The following is an 18,334-nucleotide window of genomic DNA, read 5'->3' on the forward strand; positions in this document are numbered from 1 at the left end:
TTCCGAGTCGAGCCGAATCGAGTCGATTTTGAGTACTATTCAAGTTGAGTCGAGATAAGCAGGGTCAAGCTCGTGCTCAACTCGAACTCATTTCGAGCACCAAAAATCAGCTCATGCTCGGCTCGAACTCATTTCGAGCCGAATCGATTCGAGCTTTTTATAGTCAAGTCGAGCGAGTTACCAACCTAACTTTGCTCGTGTACAGCTCTACTCGAGATACCACTTGAGCTATGGATCGGGGGTAAAATGCATATAAGTTGAATTAGTGGGAAGTGGCTTATAAGAAAGTTACAGGTAACGTTTGGGGTATGATATTTACCAGTAAGTTTCTTTGAAGGGGCTGTGGGCAAGAAGTCACTTCTCTATGCCTGACTTATAGCCCAATGTTTCAAGCGCACAAAGAACCACCGTTATAACTCTGGTAAAGCTTTATCTTTCTCTCGATCACCCGTGCATCATGTGTGTCCCTGTCCCTTAGTCTTGCTCCAGTGGTAGACTCCCAGGAGTTTCAACACCTAGTCGAGGATTCGAGTAGGCTATTCGAAAATCACGTGCCGCAACGCACGTTAATTTTAAAATGGCCAAACTTTCGGCCTGTGGGCTGTGGCACGGGAAGGGTGGCTCCTATAACAAGCATGGTGCGTTCAACGCACCCCTGCTACTGAGGGCAAAGTTGGAAAATTAGATGGTGGTGGTTCACACTAGTCAGAGATTTTAGCCATATGATTATGCAGGTTTGATTTATGCAGCAGAAAGTGTAGTAACTTTTCCCAACCAGACGGAAGGCTCAGACCTAACACATGTTTCACATTGCCACGTGTGCATGCGTGTAGAATTAGCATACCCCTGATGGCGAAATTACCAAAAGCCTCCTTTTGTCTCAAAAGTGATAAATCTGAAAATCGTGGGGCCCACGCAGCATTACTGTGAAATCTAAACTTATCCAACCGTGACAATTACTCGAACGAATAATCTGGCCCACCGAATCATTGGATGAGCCTACACGTGAATTTGGATATTTTTGGGTGGTGTATTTTAGTTATGTTGTGGCCCACATTAGGTTTCGATCAGTTAGAAATTTCGTTCATCTGATCCTCGTGGTGGGATACATATGTTGGACGGGTTGGATGTCATCCACATGCAATGTAGCCCACACAATTATCGTCTTCACCTCCTTTAAAGAAGAAACAAATAAGGGTACTTTTGTAATTTCATAACTCGGAGGGAGGGCATTTTTGTGATAAAATACCCGAAATCCATCTGACTCCTCTTCTCGTCCACTTACTTGTAAGGAAACAGATAATAGAAAAGCCCATCTCTATCCTTCTATATTCTCCAGATGGCAACACTCAAAACCCTTTTCCCCGCATTTCAAAACCCTAACTCCTTTCTCCTCCAAAACCCTAGAAATGCTTCTCCATATCTCCATTTCATCTCCTTCTCGATGTGTTCTTCCTCTCGCCTCCTCTTCCTATTCCCAAATTCTCTCTCTAGGGTTCCGCCGCCCTCCTCCTCTCGTTTCCCGACCTTATCGGGCCCCGAAGTTCTCGATCGTCTGCTCGATTTCCCAGGTCCATAACTACGGGACCGTCGATTACGAGCGGCGGCCCGTCCTGAAATGGAGCGCGCTCTACCGCAGGATCTCGTTGATGGAGGATCCCAGCCTCGGATCTTCGGGCGTTTTGGATCAGTGGGAGGAGGAAGGGAGGAAGCTCTCGAAATGGGACCTTTGCCGCGTTGTCAAGGAATTGAGGAAGTTCCGGCGATTCAAGCTTGCTCTAGAGGTCGGTTGCTTCTATCTTCTCTCTCTCTCTTAAATTTTCTTTTTAAAGAAAAGATGGAATGCGTGTTTTCTTTTGTTAGTGGAAATTTTGTGTGGTTTTGTATCTAGGATGTTAACTTTGAGTGAAGTTGGGATATGTAACCGACTGTGAAAGGGGAATTTGATTGATTTGGTTTGAGCTTAGATGACTGTGCTTCTGGGTTATTATTATTATTATTATTATTATTATTATTATTATTTTTAAATAGAGAGAATGATTCATTTTTTTACCTGACGTGGGTTTGAGCGAACGGCTAGCCTCGTGGGTATGCTCCCTACAGACGCGGGTTCAATTCCCCTCCCGCGTACTTACCCGATGCACGTGGTTTGCGGGTGATTGCATGCCTCCGCCTGCAGGGAATAGTCTCACCTTCAAAAAGGGCGGGGACACCCTGTTGTCATAATAAAAAAAGATTCATTTTTTTTTCTTCGGAGAGATAACAATTCATTTTATTAGAAAGGAAAGAGAAGCTACAACGAAAAGATCAGAGCCACCGAGATAGCGACTTGACTACAGCCCAAGAAAGAAAAGATTACAGTCCTTGAGCTTAGGAGCATTTGCTGCCCATTCTGCTACCAACAATCCAGCCCTTTGAGAATCACTCTCCATAGTTTTGCTCTCATTCGTAAAGCATCGAGCATTTCTCTCTTCCCAAACAGCCCTACAAATCGCTAGCAAAGACATCCTCCAAATAGTTTTCTTATCTTTTCCTAATCCCACTCTATGCTATGCCTGTAAGAGCTCACCCGGAGATCTCAAAAAAGTCTTAAGGAATATTGAAACGATGGAGGATTTCTGCCCAAACATTTCTGATAAATGTACAATGATCCGTCACGGTTTGGGCAAACGACTTCAGTTGTGGGTTTGTTCGCCATAGGCACGAGATCTAGTCCCCTCCCCTTGGATTACCTGATGCACGTGGTTGGCGGGCAATTGCATGCATTTGCAGGGACTAGTCTCGCCTTAAAAAGGTAGGGACACTCCGTAATGCTGCAAAAACTACCTTTACGAAGGTACCCATTCACAAGAATAAAATCAACTGTACTTCTTATATCATTAAGACATAAAATTCAGCTAACTGTCTAATGTCCTCTTAAATGAGAGCTTATTACATTATTAAAATTTGTAGCAGAAAATAAATCTAAACGAAATGTTATCCTTCTTATTTATTCGGAATAATCTTCCACAGAGCGATTATTAGCTGTATCTTCGGTATGTGCTTCACCTGCAATGTCTGAATGGTTGGAGAGGGTCCATGCCCTACTCATAGTGATGGTTATTCTTTAAGGTTTACAATAATTCAAGTAATTTACAATGATCAAATAAAGGTCCTGATACATCTTATACTCTACCGCTACGAGTGGTATCAGTATGCGCAACCATTCTAAAAGAATGCATGTCTAGCAAAGTGTGTGTGGTCCATCACACGTAGCGATCATCACAATGCAGAAAATAATTCATAGAAAATTTGGTTGTCCTTGCATTTCATACTACGGAGATTTGTCGGCGTGTCCAATGCTATAATGAATTTACGTGAGCATCTCGAGGCGGCACAACACATATATCGGGTGATTTACATGACACGATTTGTTCATGGTGCGACTATTTGTGACATCCAATCCTGCAGGTGATGTAATACGCACGACAGTTTACTTACATCGATTTGTGCACCACTACTCAAAATCCCTGTAATTACGTGTCGACCAAGAGGTTCACTACTCAGAGGGCGTTATGCCCACGATAATATATGAATCACTAGATGTGAAACTTCTAACACATCACTTGCGTTACAAGGGAATAATGCAGTAATTTAAATTACATAACAAGCATTCATATGGTGAATATTAACAACAACAAACTCGAAGTATGCAAGAATAAGATAAACAAATCAGACTATTGCAATTTTAAAGGAAATCCCTCACCTCTTAAACTTGATCACCTTCTAAATTTGTATAGTCGTTCCCAACTCTAGCATAATCAATAGGGTTGTTATGATTAGATTGTCTCCTTACATGGATTGTGTAATTAGGATTAGTTTTGAATTATTATTATTATTATTTTTGAAAAGTCACTATATATATATTAAAAAAGAAAAGGGAATACAAAGCGGAGGAGAGGAGAGAGATCGCCGAGGAGGCAATCTCTATTAGACTCCAAGAAAAAGAAAATCACATTCCTTAAGGCCCACTACAGAAATAACCCATTCAATCATTAGCCGCTTAGCCTTACTAGCTATAACCGCTTCCGAGTTTGAAATGTCCCTGAAGCATCTACTGTTTCTTTCTTCCTTGACCGACCACCATACAACAATGATAGCCATTCTCCACAAGCGCATCTTTTGCTTGCTCAATCTAACCCCATGCCGGGCTTTAAGGAGAAGACTCACTGAACCAGGAAAACACCACTTTAAATTGAAGCAATTGAGGAATTCTAACCAAATCCGAGTGATAAAAGGACAAAAAAGAAGCAGATGATCGATAGATTCTTCGTTCTTCATACAACAGAGGTGGACATTAACTATGGGCATTCCCCTTTTTCTCAAGTTATTTATCGTGAGAATCCTCTTGATCCCCACCAACCAACCAAAGGCAGCATGTTTTGGAGGGACCAAGTATTTCCAAAATTGGTAAGACGGATGATCATCGTTTGAGGCCAGCTCGTGGCCCAATAAGGCATAGAGCGATTTAACTGAGAACTTGTCGGATTTATCCGCCTTCCAGTATAATTTGTCTGGGATATGGATGTCTGGCATGCCCCTGTAAATACGCTCAAGGAGACCCGCCTACTCTTCAACCTCCCAATCATGGAGATTCCTCCTACAAGTCATGTTCCACTCAATTTTGTTGGCCGAGATAGAGAAGCAGTTAGCAACAGGGATAGTAGGATTGGAGGTGAGATGGAAAATATTTGGGAAGTCATCTTTCAAAGGCACATCTCCCACCCAAATATCTTCCCAAAACTGGATATAGTCTCCTTTACCTAGGACGAAACCGATTCCTTTGAGCACATCCTTCTTCAAAGATAAGATCCCTTTCCAAAGGGCCGAGACCCTATAGCAAGAAGAATCCTTGGTCCACCAGCCACCGATAGACCCGCCGTATTTCCCTTTGATAATCTTATTCCAAAGACCAATGTTGTCAAATTGCATATGTGATTGCATGCGATCAGCATATGCTGTTCGCATCGCACAATCGCATATACCATGGCATATTTTTTTCCAAAAAAAAAAAATCTAAAAATTCTAAAAAAAAAAGGGGAAAAACTCGTCTAATTAGTACACATGATTGGATTCGGTTATTTTACTTATTTCATTATAGTTTTGAGTGTTTCATTAAGTGATATATTTAATTACTTATATTATATTATATAAATTTTAACAAAACAATTAACAAGCTACATTAAAAGATAACTAATTATTATAAACTTCGAACAAAGAAATTTTAATGATAAATGGATAATTTGAATCAACTTACAAGTTATAACTTACAACTTAATTTACAAAAAGTAAGCACAACTTATAAAATACAAAAAATAAACATAATTGAAATAATTGTAGAGAGATTAGAGTAAGAAAGAAAGAGGTGTAAGAGAGAAAGAGTAAGAGATTTAGAGCTTTGGAGTAAAGAATAGTGAAAATGGAGGGGATATGAGTGCCTAATTATAGGCAAAAGTTATCCAATTTGAAAAAATAAAAATCTTCTGCTCTTAGCTATTAGGAAATATGCGATCGCATACTCGCATATGCGATCGCATATTTGTCACATATGCCATCTGCCAGGATTGCATATGCCATCATGGCATATGCGATTTGATCAATAGTATGCGCATATGCGATCGCATTGGATAACAATGCCAAAGATTATCGCCCTCGGTCCCAAGTCTCCAAATCCATTTCCCTAGGAGAGCCCTATTCATCCTCTTAAGATCTTTAATCCCCGCTCCACCTTCTTTGAACTGCTTGCAAACTTGATGCCATTGAACAAGGTGGAACTTTTTCTCTTCCTTGCCATGCCAAAGGAAGTCCCGTTTTAATCTTTCTTGATTAGCCAAAACTGAGGCGGGGCATCTAAATAGGGACATGAAATATAAAGGCAGGTTTGAGAGAGCTGCCTTAATAAGAGTGAGGCGACCTCCCAAAGAAAGATATCTACATTTCCATCTGGCCATGTAGCTTTCGAACCTATTAATAACCCTATCCCAAAGGGATTTAGGGGCGAGCCCAAACATAACGAGAGACCAACAAAGGAAACTGGAAGCAAAATCGAGGAGCACCCGAAGAATCAGCAAAATCGCTAACCTCCTCTTCCTTCAAATTAACCCGAACATCTTAGATTTTGCCAAATTGATTCTTAACCCCGACATGGCCTCGAAACAACGAATCGTAGTGCGTAAGTTACCAATCTTGACAGGATCCGCTTCGCTAAAAATCAGGGTGTCGTCTGCATACTGGAGATGAGAGATTGGGGTAGACGTTCCTCTCATTTTGATGCCGCCTATAATACCTGCCTGTTGACCGGACTGAATCATTCTGGAAAAGGCTTCTCCCACTATGAGAAAGAGGAAGGGGGACAGTGGGTCCCCCCGACGGATGCCATTGGAACTCCTAAAGAAGCCTTTCGGGGTCTCATTAAGGAGGATGGAGAGATGGGCCGACCCTAAGCAATCTCCGATCCACCCACGCCATTTTTCTCCAAAACCCATACGCCTCATCATGTATTAAAGAAAATCCTAGTCCACATGGTTGTAAGCCTTTTCAATGTCTAGTTTTGAATTATGATTTAGTGTAGAGTTAGTTTTAGGATTAGATTTGAACTAGGTTTCTCATTGAGAATTTTTCAGATGGGTGAATGGTGGTGATCAAGCAATGTTTTTACTCCCCGAGTTGGCGTTTCAGCAATTCCTTCACCGAGTCGACTTGTTTTTTTTTTAAAGATAACGATTTCATAAAAAAGGAGAAAAAAGAAGAACAAAAAAGAAAAAACAAAGATCCGTTGAGATAGCAGATCAGAAAGCTAAGAAAGGAAAAACAAATCGCTCTCTACAAAGGAGGAGCCATAAACAACCCACTCAATAATAGCCCTTTTGGCCTTAGACTGCACATAGTCAGCAGTATTTGCCAAGTCCTGAAAGCAACGGTTATTGCGCTCTTCCCAAACAGACCACCAAACCGCAAGAAGCGCCATTCTCCAGAGCTTGGTCTTTGATTTGCCAAGGTGCACACCGTGCCAAGTAGAAAGAAGTTCGTCGATCTTCTTAAGAAGACACGAGATACAAAAGGAACGAAAAATCCCAACCCAAACAGCTTGAATAAACGAGCAGTTAAGCAGAAGGTGGTTGACTGATTCTGCATCACGCATGCAGCATGAGCAGATGTTTGGGATAGTCCAACCCTGCGTTTGAGATTGTCAATAGCGAGGACTTGTTTCGATATACTTGGCAGATCGATCTACTCAGTTATCAACTCAAATCTGAGGAGAATCTAGATGTAATGAAAACAAGGTAGATGGGGGATTAATGAGTGCATCTTACCTGTTTAAGATGACTGGTTAGGATCACTCTAACCTGAACCTGACTTGCTGTTGGATTCATCCGATCACGGCTCCGTTTCTGACACACACTCTCTCTCTCTCTGTCTCTCTCTCTTTTCTCTTTCTTCTCATGTTTCCCTTGTTACGATCCTTTTTTTGATTTGTTTGCTTCTAAACTCCTCCACTTTAGGTGTTTTATAGGAGTTTCCTTAGTCGGCAAACGGATCCCAGTTTGGCTGTGAGAGTCGTGCACAAGATGCGTTTGCACTTTGTGTGTTTCATGCATTATTCAATTCATATGTTCTTCCTACACAATTGATCTCCTCCGTCCGGTTATTCTAATCTCATATTGCTCCTAATGGTTCGTTGAATGACCGTTTTGGATCTTAGAACTGATGGTCAGCGAGGAGTGAATGATCGGTCTTCTGGTGAGGAAGATGACTTCTGCTTCAATGGCGGATTTCATTCCAGCTTGTATTTTTTTGTGTTGTTTCTTCTGGATTGGCTGAGGGAAACTTGGGAGGGCCTAAGATCAAAGGTCCAGATTGGTTCTTTCGATGGGTTCCATGAATTATTGTGACAGTCGGTTTCTATGCGTTTTCACAATCGAGTCAGAAAATCTCGGTGTTTCCAGCGTAGTGGGATATTCTGAGCTTTCCTGTAGCTCTTTGGAGTTAGAATTCACTCCATTAAGGATTGGACGGCTTAGATCAGCTGAGGATTCCTAAATCGGGAGTTTTTGGTGGAGAAGTTTCCCTCGAACACCCATTTTTCGTCCGATGTTACAGCCGGTGGAAGTTTCAACTTCAGGTTCGGTTGTACAGAACAGGTGGGGCCCACTATGATGAGTTTTCAAAAAATCCACTACCTTCATCAATTTTGCAGGGTTGTGTTAGGCCATGGTTGCAAATATGGAGTTGATCGGAGGTCAATCTTGAAAGTTCTCCTAGCAGGTGCCAAAACGGACTTAATTTTAATTAACGGTCCGCACTTAATGATCAGGGTTCATTTTTGGGAGAAATGTGTAGTCAAGATAGGCATCCAATTGGACAAAATTTGGTGGTTGATCAATGATGGAAAATGCCTAAATATAAAATTTCACCTGTTGCACAAAAGGAATGAATTGGAGTCAAGGTGGTCATCATTCAACGGTGTAGGCAAGGTGTTCTGTAACAACAACGGTGGCTGTAACGGCCACTACCGTTACATTTACGATACGGTTTGTAATGACTGTTACGGCCCTTGTAATGGCCATGATGGTCTATTTTATATTGAAAAAAAAATCCTAAAAAACCTATATTTGCCCCGTAATGTTGATTAAAAAGTATGGAAAACTTGTATCTGCCCTATAACAAACAATTATAGGGCTGTTATGGCCTTTATATGGGACGTAACGTGCCGTTAACGGCAATTACAGGTCATTTTTTCCATAACGGCTATTATGGCCGTTACGACCTCGTAACGTGTAACGGTTGCCACCGTTACCTTTACGTAACGGCCTTTATGGCACACCATGGGTGTAGGATGTAGATCGGGGTCTAAATTTTTTATGATCTCATAGTCATATGAGGCGGTACAAATTCGAGTTGCGATTGACAGTGTAAAGCGGGTTAATCGAAAGCTCTAGATTTAGAAAGAGTTGGTACACCTAAAACGGCTAACTTTGCGTCTAAGGAAAAACTTACCAAGGTGGGGTTCTCACATTGCACACTCGGCCCATGTGATGGACAATCCAAGTTGTTCATATGAAGGGAAATATCTACTACAAGTACTCACGAGCTTTCCTCACTCAATGGATACCAAAATCAACGGTTAAGGATTGATTTGTCAATCAGGCCACTTATACAATGATCTAAGGGTTGAAATTTGACGTGTATGATTAATTTTTGTTAAATAGGTATGGTATAAAATTTCATATCAAACGGATCATGAAAATCATGTGATCTAGAATTCAAGAGTCTAGGTTAATGGCATTAAGTATTTACGATTTTGCCATCTTTGATTTATCTAACTTTCGTCTTCTGTAACGTTGGACTACACTATCCAAAGGCATTGAAATTTGACATGCATTTTTTATTTTTTCATGCTCTTTCCATCGCCTTAGTTTGGGTCTTGACCGCTTACATATGCCTTTTTAATGGGCTATACCGCCCTAAGGCCTAAATCAACTCTTTCATACATCTAATAGAGAGGTTAGCCAGTAGTTGTGGCATATATCTTATAATATTCGAACTGAGCAGTTTATTTCGATATTTGGGCAGCCCGTTTGGCGGATCCAAATTTGATGGATGGTCAGATGACATGTTAAAAATAGAGAAATGTGATGGTTAGTACTTTGATCATGTATGTAGGTGGGTGTACAATCAGTTTCGTAAATGGATGAACACAAGTGGATTTTTGGAGTGATCAAGAGGTAGAACACGTATATACCGTTAGATTCAAGTAACTTGTTCACATGTGTAAGTTCCTCATATTGTAGTTCTGATGGCGGGTTAAGCATATTCATAAGTGGTGAACAAGATGAGCGGATTAGCAGCTCGATTCAAAATGTGTACGAGTGGATATAGAAATCAAGCAGTTAGTTTACTATGATCGGGTGGGCCAAACTCAAAGTGGACGGTCAGATATCTTTACCTAGCGGTGAATAGTTGACTAAACGGTTGGTTGTGATGGACATGTGAGAATACTTAGACAGACACTGATTTTCTAATATAATGCTTATTACTCCTCGTAGCCTATTTGCCAAAACTTTAGCCAAACTCTTGTAGTGTCCTCCAATGAGGTTGATCAGCCCGCAGTCTTTCAGTGAATCCGCACCTGAAGCTTTATAGGTTATATTGTTGTGGTTGTTGTTTTGTTATTTTCATTCTTTCTTTTCTTGGCTTTGATTGGTAGCATTGTTTTATGAAAATCTTGGCTAATTTCAAATCCACATCCCTCCTTGCTAGAAAACCCTTGAAAGTTTTTATGGGTTTAAGCAACTATGGGCTTACCTGTCGCAGTAGCAGCCAGAGAGCTGCCACTGCCTTTAGAGTTGAACAACACTGTGATGGGGAGCTGAAAGGTAAGTAGGCTTTGCTGGCCTGCCTCTCCTACAGTTCAGCAGCTGCAGTGGGTTTTGGCATCTATATCCAAGCAGACAAACAACACCAGGGTCTGTTCCTTCAGCCCCTTAGGTTGAGGCTCGCAAGCTGCAGGCCCCAGCGAGATGTAGCCTTGTGCCACATGCCCACGACCACAGTGGTCTCATCCCCATGGTGTTCAAAGTATCGGGATCGCTACAAATTTCGCTGGCTGGAGACGTGGAAACAATATCGATATTGCTGATTTTTGTAAATGTGGGGAAACATTGGGAAACGATGGATTTTTTCTAGTGTAACTTCAGGAGATGCTAAAATGCACATATTTGCATATTTTGGAATAAAAAAAATTGCAAAAAGAATGCATGCATAATAAATTTCTATTTAATGGGGCTTGAAAGTATGTGTCGTTGTAAGAAATTGGTCCAATAGCAATACAACAATCACTTAAATCTCATCAAACCAATTAACAAGCAAACGAACATGCATAATGCATTCATAGATTATACATCTATGCATAAATAAGCATATAAACATAATGGGGAGCTGCATGCAGGCTGCCGAGTGGCGATTCTCTTTTGGTTTCTCTTGGATTTAGAGACTTACTTTCCAAGAGAGCCTTTCTAGAGGATCTTCATTGCTTCACGCTGACAAGGGACTGAATGAGGACTCCATTTGCAAATCTGTTCTCTCCATCATCATCATCATCATCATCATCATATCCTTGTCCCAACTATTTTGGGTTGGCTTTAGAATCCATCACGATTGCTTGTCAAAAGTTCAGTGATTAATTGCCCAGCTAACATTTATCCTCCTCATTTGCCCAGTCTTGAGCCTAGCTGTGTCATCCCTAGGGGTTGCAACGGGTTGGGCTGACCTGTTGGGTTGTGGGTCCCTGCCTGATACAGGTCAGGTTCAAACTTGTAACAGAGGGTTGTAGTTCATGTTTACCTGATCTTGAAGCTTGACTGATAAATGTGCCCTGGGCTTTGCCCCATGTTTTGTAAAAAAGTTCTACCAAGTCCCAGCCCAAGTCAGAGACAGGGCTGTTTATGTTGTTAATGACTGAAACCAAAGGCCTGATTACTAAACAAGGTCTTCCTGGGCCCGACTTGTAGGTCTGCCTATTGATCTGTTGGATTCGGTCTCAGGTTGGCCCATATTAGCCCGGTTGCTGCCCTTAAAGATCTCTACCGGGGGTAGTTGGAGAATTCTATCTGGAGTTCCAGTACCCTTCAAGCTCAGGAAGGACACCATTTCCCTAGAACATCCTTCGGGGTAGAGATGGGATAAATTTCTTGCGGAGCTATTTGTACAACTCTTCTAAGAGGACTAGTTCTTGCAAGCATCTCTGTTTTCATAATTTATGAGAGGAAATTTGAAGCGTGTCTTAAAAGAATTGTTTGTGTCTAGGGACTTAGAGCCCATTCCCATTCTGGGAAGAATGAATTTCCTAGGAGGTCCTTTATATCTCGTCATCTCCATCTCTAAGGGTGATGAATTGGTATGACATGTGCTCAGTGTTCGAAGCATCGGTATCGCTACAAGTTTCGCTGGCCAGGGATACGGAAACAATATCGATATTGCCGATAATATTGCTGATAACCGAAAATGCGGGGAAACATAGGAAAAATAGTGGAATTTTCACCGAAAATTCAGGAGATGTTAAAATGTACATATTAGCATATTTAGAAATTAAAAAAAAAATTGCAAAAAGAATGCATACATAACAAGTTTCCATTTAATGGGGCCTTAAAAGCATGTGTTGTTGTAAGAAATCAGTCCAACCATCCCCTCCGGCTTATTTAACCATCCAACCTTCCATCCAAACATCCATCGATATTGCAAAATATCAACAACACATGATATTTCACCAAGAAACCATCAACAATTGGAAAGGAAACGAAAGATTGTGGTCTCAATATCTCGCATGTTGTGATATTGATAATATCGAGATATTATCAATATTATCAGTGACAAATTGAACACTACATACAACCATGTGCCCATGATTTTTTTTTTTTGATGATATCAATACGTTAGCGATATTATTGAAATATCGTTGATATACTTATGATACAAGTATTACCTAGAATTTACATAGTAAAAAATATTGGCGATACATTGGCGATATTGATGCATTGGCAATACAAGCGACGCTTAAAATTTACGTAGTTAAAAATATTGACAATTACATTAGTGATATTGATAGGTTGGTGGTACATTGCTAATACCTAGAATTTTTTATACTACTAGCATTATCAGTATTACTACCAATGTTATTGGTATTGCTGAGCTGGAGATAAAGATAATATCGAAGATAATTCGAACACTGCATGTGCTTATATTGGGATTAAGGCTCATCCAAGTGGGAAGTAGAGCACTTATATGTTTTTTTTTCTTTGAAAGATTACTGAATTTTATTAAAAGCAAAAAGAAAAAGAGAATACAATACACGAGGGGACGCCGAGACGGCGGCCCAAAGTTACCTAAGGAAACACAGGTTACAATCCTTCAACTTAGGAACATAAGAGACCCATTTGATAACCATCTTCCTCACCCTAAGGGGAGATGCTCTCAAGTGGCCTGCTCATAATGTTAAAACATCTCGCATTCCTTTCTTCCCAAATCGCTCACCAGATAACAAGAAGCGCCATTCTCCACAGGGCTGATCTTTCCTTCTCTGGACAGACCCTAATGTAGGGGCATTTTCACACCAGGCTCGAGTGGCGTAGCGCGTGGTATGCGGGGACACACTCGGGGTGGATGACCCATGTGATTTGGGGCTCATGGGAAAGGTCTCGTGTTCGAGACTCCTCACCGGGGGTGATTAATGCGCATTTCACACCGGGCTCAAGTGGGGTAGCTTGTAGGATGTGGGGACACACTCGGGGTGGGCGGCTTGTGTGAGGCGGTACCCATGTGATTTGGGGCCCACGAGGGGGGTTCGACCGAGGTCCGAACCCATGCGATGTGGGGCCTGGGCTATGAGATAAAGGGATTAATTCGCCATACTCTAACAGTTCGAGCTTTTAGAGCAAGTGGTTAATTGTCCTGCATCAGACCCCAACCCACGAGGGGCTAAAGCACGGTCCACCGAATCTAGAGCGACCCACGACACCCGGTAACGACGAATCATATCAGCCCAAATTGCCCTAAGGGGAGAGCAATGCATGAAGAGATGATCCACCTACTCATCTCGCATGCACATAAGGCAAATATTTGGAAACACCATCCTATCTTCTGAAGATTGTCTATGGTTAGAACTTCCTTCATCCCCACCAACCACCCAAGAGCTACTATTTTTGGAGGGACATTAAGATGCCAAAGAAGGCCCATACTCGCCTCCTCAAAATGATGTTTGTCTCCTGTCAAGAGGGAATAAAATGATTTAACTGAGAAGGATCCTGATTTATCAGCCAGCCACACCATTCTATCTGAGTCGGAAGGGATAAGGGCAAAGAGATGAATACGCTCAATGAGGCCAGCAAACTCGCTAACTTCTTTGTCCCGAAGAAATCGCTAACTTCTATGGTCAGAGCACTTGTATGTTTCTTCTTAAAGGGAACCATATTTTTTTCTTCTTGAAAGAAGATTGAGCACGACTAAGTCTCCTATATGTAGACACGACCTTTTGCATTATGAAGAGGTAGTAACAGTCACCTTCCCACAAGCTTCAACCCTCTCAGAAAACCCCTTGGAAGGGTCACCTATTACCTTCCAGTTTTGATTTCCTCAATATGATCTGTTTGTTTGGTTCCTTTCAATTAAGAAAAATGCAAATTAGTTGCTCGTGGTTGTCTTCGCCAAATTAAATAAACCTTCATGGAGCTGGAAAAATGTCAATTTTTCTTGTCAATGTGTTTTCTGTTCTGGTTTTTCTCTAATTCAGTAGGCCTTCAACTAGGCAAATATCATGTCAACTGTCATCTTTTTTAAGTCCCAAGCAGGATCTGTTTGTTTGATGTTCCCATTTAATCTAGGGTTTTGCTTCAAGAAGATGTAAATTAATGGCTGATGGTTATCTTCCAAAAAAAAGAAAAAAAGAAAAAGAAAAAGGCTTGTGGTTGTCTTACCAAATTAATTAGACCTCAGAGAAGGAAAATTGGCAACTTCTTCACGTGCATGCATTTTCTTTTTGGCCAATTATCTATTTCTGCAGAATTTCAGTTGTGCAAAAAAATAGTTAAAAAGAAAATGTTGATGCTGAAAGGTGAAGTTTGGTTGTTTCTGGGATTTTCTTTTTCTTTTTCTTTCTTTATTGGTTTTCTTAATTGGGAAAATTAGGATATTGTAGTTGTTTGTTTGTAAATGTATTATCTTATACTAGTGAGTTTTATACGATTGCATCTTTACTTGATGTGATATGTGCCTGTTCTTTAACATATACTGAAATGGAGTAAGTGAGAAATAATTAATGTGTGGGTGGAACTGATTGGAGTGCCTTAATAAGTGATCAGGCCTAAGTTTCCAATGGGAAGTTGCTTCTCCAATGATATTCAAAATGAGAAAGGAATTCAGGACCAGAAGCTGTGGTGGACTGAAGGAGAAATGATTATTCAGCAGTGCAACTGATTGGAGTGCCTGCCTTAATAAGCAAGTGAACTAAGTTTCCCACTAGAAGCTGCTTTTTCAGTGATAATTATGACAAGAATGGAATTCATGACCAGAAGATGTGGAAGGGCTAAACTGGACGTCACTTGTAAAACGGCAACCTCATGATTAGCAGATAAGCCATCATTAGTGACACTGTAGTGTGAAACTGTGGATTTTAACCTTTTTTAATTAAGTAGTTGCAACCCATTCACATTACACCCAGCATTGGTGTATGCTAATGCAGACCATCCAAATCATTGGCCCCATTGTAGGTGGAGCAACGCTTGAAGGTTGCACTTGTTAGAAGATCCTAGCTGTCCAATTGCAACCATAAAATGGGCAGTTAAATAGAAAAATGATCAGCTGTCCATTTTCAATGGACAAAATCATATGGTTAAGATCACCTGAGCACTGTGACGTCCAGGCTCTGCTCCATTCATAATGGTGCCCACCATTTGGATGGCGAGGATTGGCATATGTGTATCTCATGTATGAGGTGGACAGGTGGCAAACCCACACCGTGGCTTGCTCCTTTCCTAGCTGTGTACCCACTGAAGCCGTGTACTGTTCTTTGAAAAAAAATCTTTTTATTCTGTAAGACAATATCCACTGCATGGCGGTTTTTGTTGAACTCGGTGTATCCTGTAATAACATTTCATTGCAACCTGCATAGGAACTTCTAAAAAATCTGTAAAGAAAGAAAGAAAAAAAAAACTGAAAAAGATTGTCTTCGAGGAAATTGATAGTTTAGAATCTATGCTCTTTCATGTTCCCTCAATTTTATCTGCTAATCATTTGCCTGTGTGTGCCTTTGATGAAGGCTCCTATCCAATGATGAGTTGGGAATTAGCTTTTGTGAGCTCTGTTAAATTTCTGTCTACTCTCTCAGGTGTACGAGTGGATGATTGACCACGGGGATAGATTTAAATTGAATTCCAGTGATGCAGCAATCCAGTTGGATCTGATATCTAAGGTTCATGGCATCTCAAGTGCTGAAGACTACTTTTCAGGCCTTCCAGAGGCCTTAAAGGACAAGCGTACATATGGTTCTCTTCTAAACGCCTATGTTCAAGCAAAAATGAAAGAGAAGGCAGAGGCTGTTATAGAGGAAATGTGGAAAGGTGGCTACATGACAGAAGTACTTCCTTACAATGTTATGATGACCCTCTATATGAACACCAAAGAACAAGAAAAGGTGCTTTCCATGATCGCTGAGATGAAGGAGAATGGCATACCGTTGGACATATATTCTTACAATATCTGGATTACAAGTTATGGGGCAATGGGCGATGTTGAAAAGATGGAAGAAGTGGTCCAGCAAATGACAGAGGACAGCCGTATCACTGCCAACTGGACTACGTATAGTACACTGGCTAGCATGTACATCAAGCACGGCCATTTTGAGAAGGCTGAGAAATGCCTGAGAGATGTTGAACTTAGAATCACAGGTCGGGATCGGACTCCTTTCAACTATCTTCTTAGCCTGTACAGCAACATTGGTGAGAAGGATGAGGTTTATCGAATATGGAACTACTACAAATCAAGTTTCCCGAGCATTCCCAACATGGGCTATCATTCCATGATTTCTTCTTTGGCCAGGCTAGGCGACATCGAAGGAGCGGAAGCGGTTTATGAAGAATGGTTGTCTGTTAGGTCAAGCTATGATCCTAGAATATGCAATATTCTCATGGGCTGGTACATTAAAGAGGGGTTGTTGAAGAAGGCTGAGGATTTCTTTGATCACATGCGGGAGACTGGAGTCAGGCCGAACCCGAACACTTGGGAGATCCTAGCAGAAGGGTATGTCAGGGAGAAGCAAATCTCCAAGGCGCTGTCTTGTATGAAGGAAGCCGCATCAATCAAGAGGTTTCAGGTCTGGCAACCAAGACCCGCAAACGTGGCCGCACTGCTGGTTCTCTGCGAGGAGCAAGCTGACACGGTGAGCATGGATATGATGGTGGACGTCCTGAGAAAGGCGGGGTGTCTTGACATAGAGGCATACAGGTCACTGGTCGGCACGGACGTCAGACCTGCTATGGCAGTTGATGGCTTGAACTTGGGTTTGGAAGGAAATGAGTCTGATGGGGACGGCGAAAATGAAATGCTTCTCAAGCAACACCATGCAAGCCTGTGAAATTCTTTGGCAGTGTCTAAACATGACACGTGGAACCGTCAAAAGTGGGCCCCAGATACCCATCTTTTGCCAGGGTTTTGTTGGTCTCTGTTGTTGGTTTTGGGACCAGATGCCCATGTGGATCATTGAAGTAGCCACTTCAGTGAAAGGATAGCCTACTGTGAGAGTAGCCATCTTTGAGGTTCCAAATAACTTAGATCCAACAACTGCTAGGAATACGGCTTGTGGGATTTCTGTGGGTGGGATCCCCCTGCCCATGTGCGTGGTGATAAGTGAGGTCTACCGCCAAAAGAGGGGGATTATATATAGCACTAGTTAACAAAAATAATACATCAATAATAGAACTAGTCATCAAAAATAGTTTTATGTCCAAAGGAGATTTTCTCCAAAAAAAAAAAAAAAACACTTACAAGGAAAATTTTAAATTTGAGCCACCTTGTAGCCACCCCTACTAGGGAATTGATGCCATGACCTCAGTGTTGAAAGGAGGTATCTTCACATAATATGCCACTTGAGATTAGAGCTGTACATGAGTTAAGCCGAGCCGAGTATTGCCTAGCTCATGCTCGGCTCAGCACGGCCTTTGAGCTTTGAACGGTAGCTCATGCTCGGCTCGTCCGAGTTCGAGCATATTTCGAGCTGAGTTTGAGCTGAGTTTTCGAGTGATTTTTAGAACAATTAGGAATCAAAGGTACTAACCGGGCGGGGCAGGGACGAGTGGCAGGGACGAGCGGCATCCGACAGGGTAATGTGAGTGTGAGAGAGAGAGAGGGAAGAAGAGGGAGCGCCGGACGATTGCTGTGGCCACTAGAAAGGTCGCCGGACAGGTGAGGGAAGAAGAGGGATAGTTGGACAGGGTGATCGAGCGGCTGGGACGGCCGATGGGAGAGAGGGGAACGAGCGCTGGGATGGCTGGAGATAGAGGAACGCTGAACGAGCGCTGGGATGGGCCGGATGGCTGAGAGAGGGTGAGGGTTTTTTTTTTTTTGAATGGGTGTTGGGAGGGATATATACCCTGGTTCCTATACCGAGTCGAGTCTGAGTTGAGTCGAGTTGAGTTGATTTTGAATACTATTCGAGTTGAGCCGAGTCAAGTAGGGTCAAGCTTGTGCTTGGCTCGAACTCATTTCGTGCACCAAAAAAATCAGCTCGTTTTCGGTTCAAACTCATTTC

At 41.8% G+C, this 18,334-nt stretch overlaps 1 protein-coding gene across 1 annotated transcript; it reads left to right on the plus strand.

Annotated features, from left to right (window-relative positions):
* The first annotated feature begins 1,295 nt into the window (after window positions 1-1,295).
* LOC131248057 (pentatricopeptide repeat-containing protein At1g02150-like) lies at window positions 1,296-17,452 on the plus strand. Its single transcript, XM_058248098.1, has 2 exons — window positions 1,296-1,784; window positions 15,917-17,452. The coding sequence occupies exons 1-2, from the start codon at window positions 1,410-1,412 to the stop codon at window positions 17,159-17,161; spliced, it is 1,620 nt and encodes a 539-aa protein (XP_058104081.1). The 5' UTR covers window positions 1,296-1,409; the 3' UTR covers window positions 17,162-17,452.
* The last annotated feature ends 882 nt before the right edge of the window (window positions 17,453-18,334 follow it).

Source organism: Magnolia sinica, chromosome 6, assembly GCF_029962835.1.
Source record: "Magnolia sinica isolate HGM2019 chromosome 6, MsV1, whole genome shotgun sequence".
In the NCBI taxonomy this organism is placed as follows: Eukaryota; Viridiplantae; Streptophyta; class Magnoliopsida; order Magnoliales; family Magnoliaceae; genus Magnolia; species Magnolia sinica.

What these genes read in the sequence shown, in the direction of transcription:
- LOC131248057 (XM_058248098.1), top strand. Translation starts at nt 1,410, where the DNA reads ATGCTTCTCCATATCTCCATTTCATCTCCTTCTCGATGTGTTCTTCCT. An exon ending in GATTCAAGCTTGCTCTAGAG is followed by an intron (nt 1,785 to 15,916) that starts GTCGGTTGCTTC and finishes CTACTCTCTCAG; the next exon opens with GTGTACGAGTGGATGATTGA.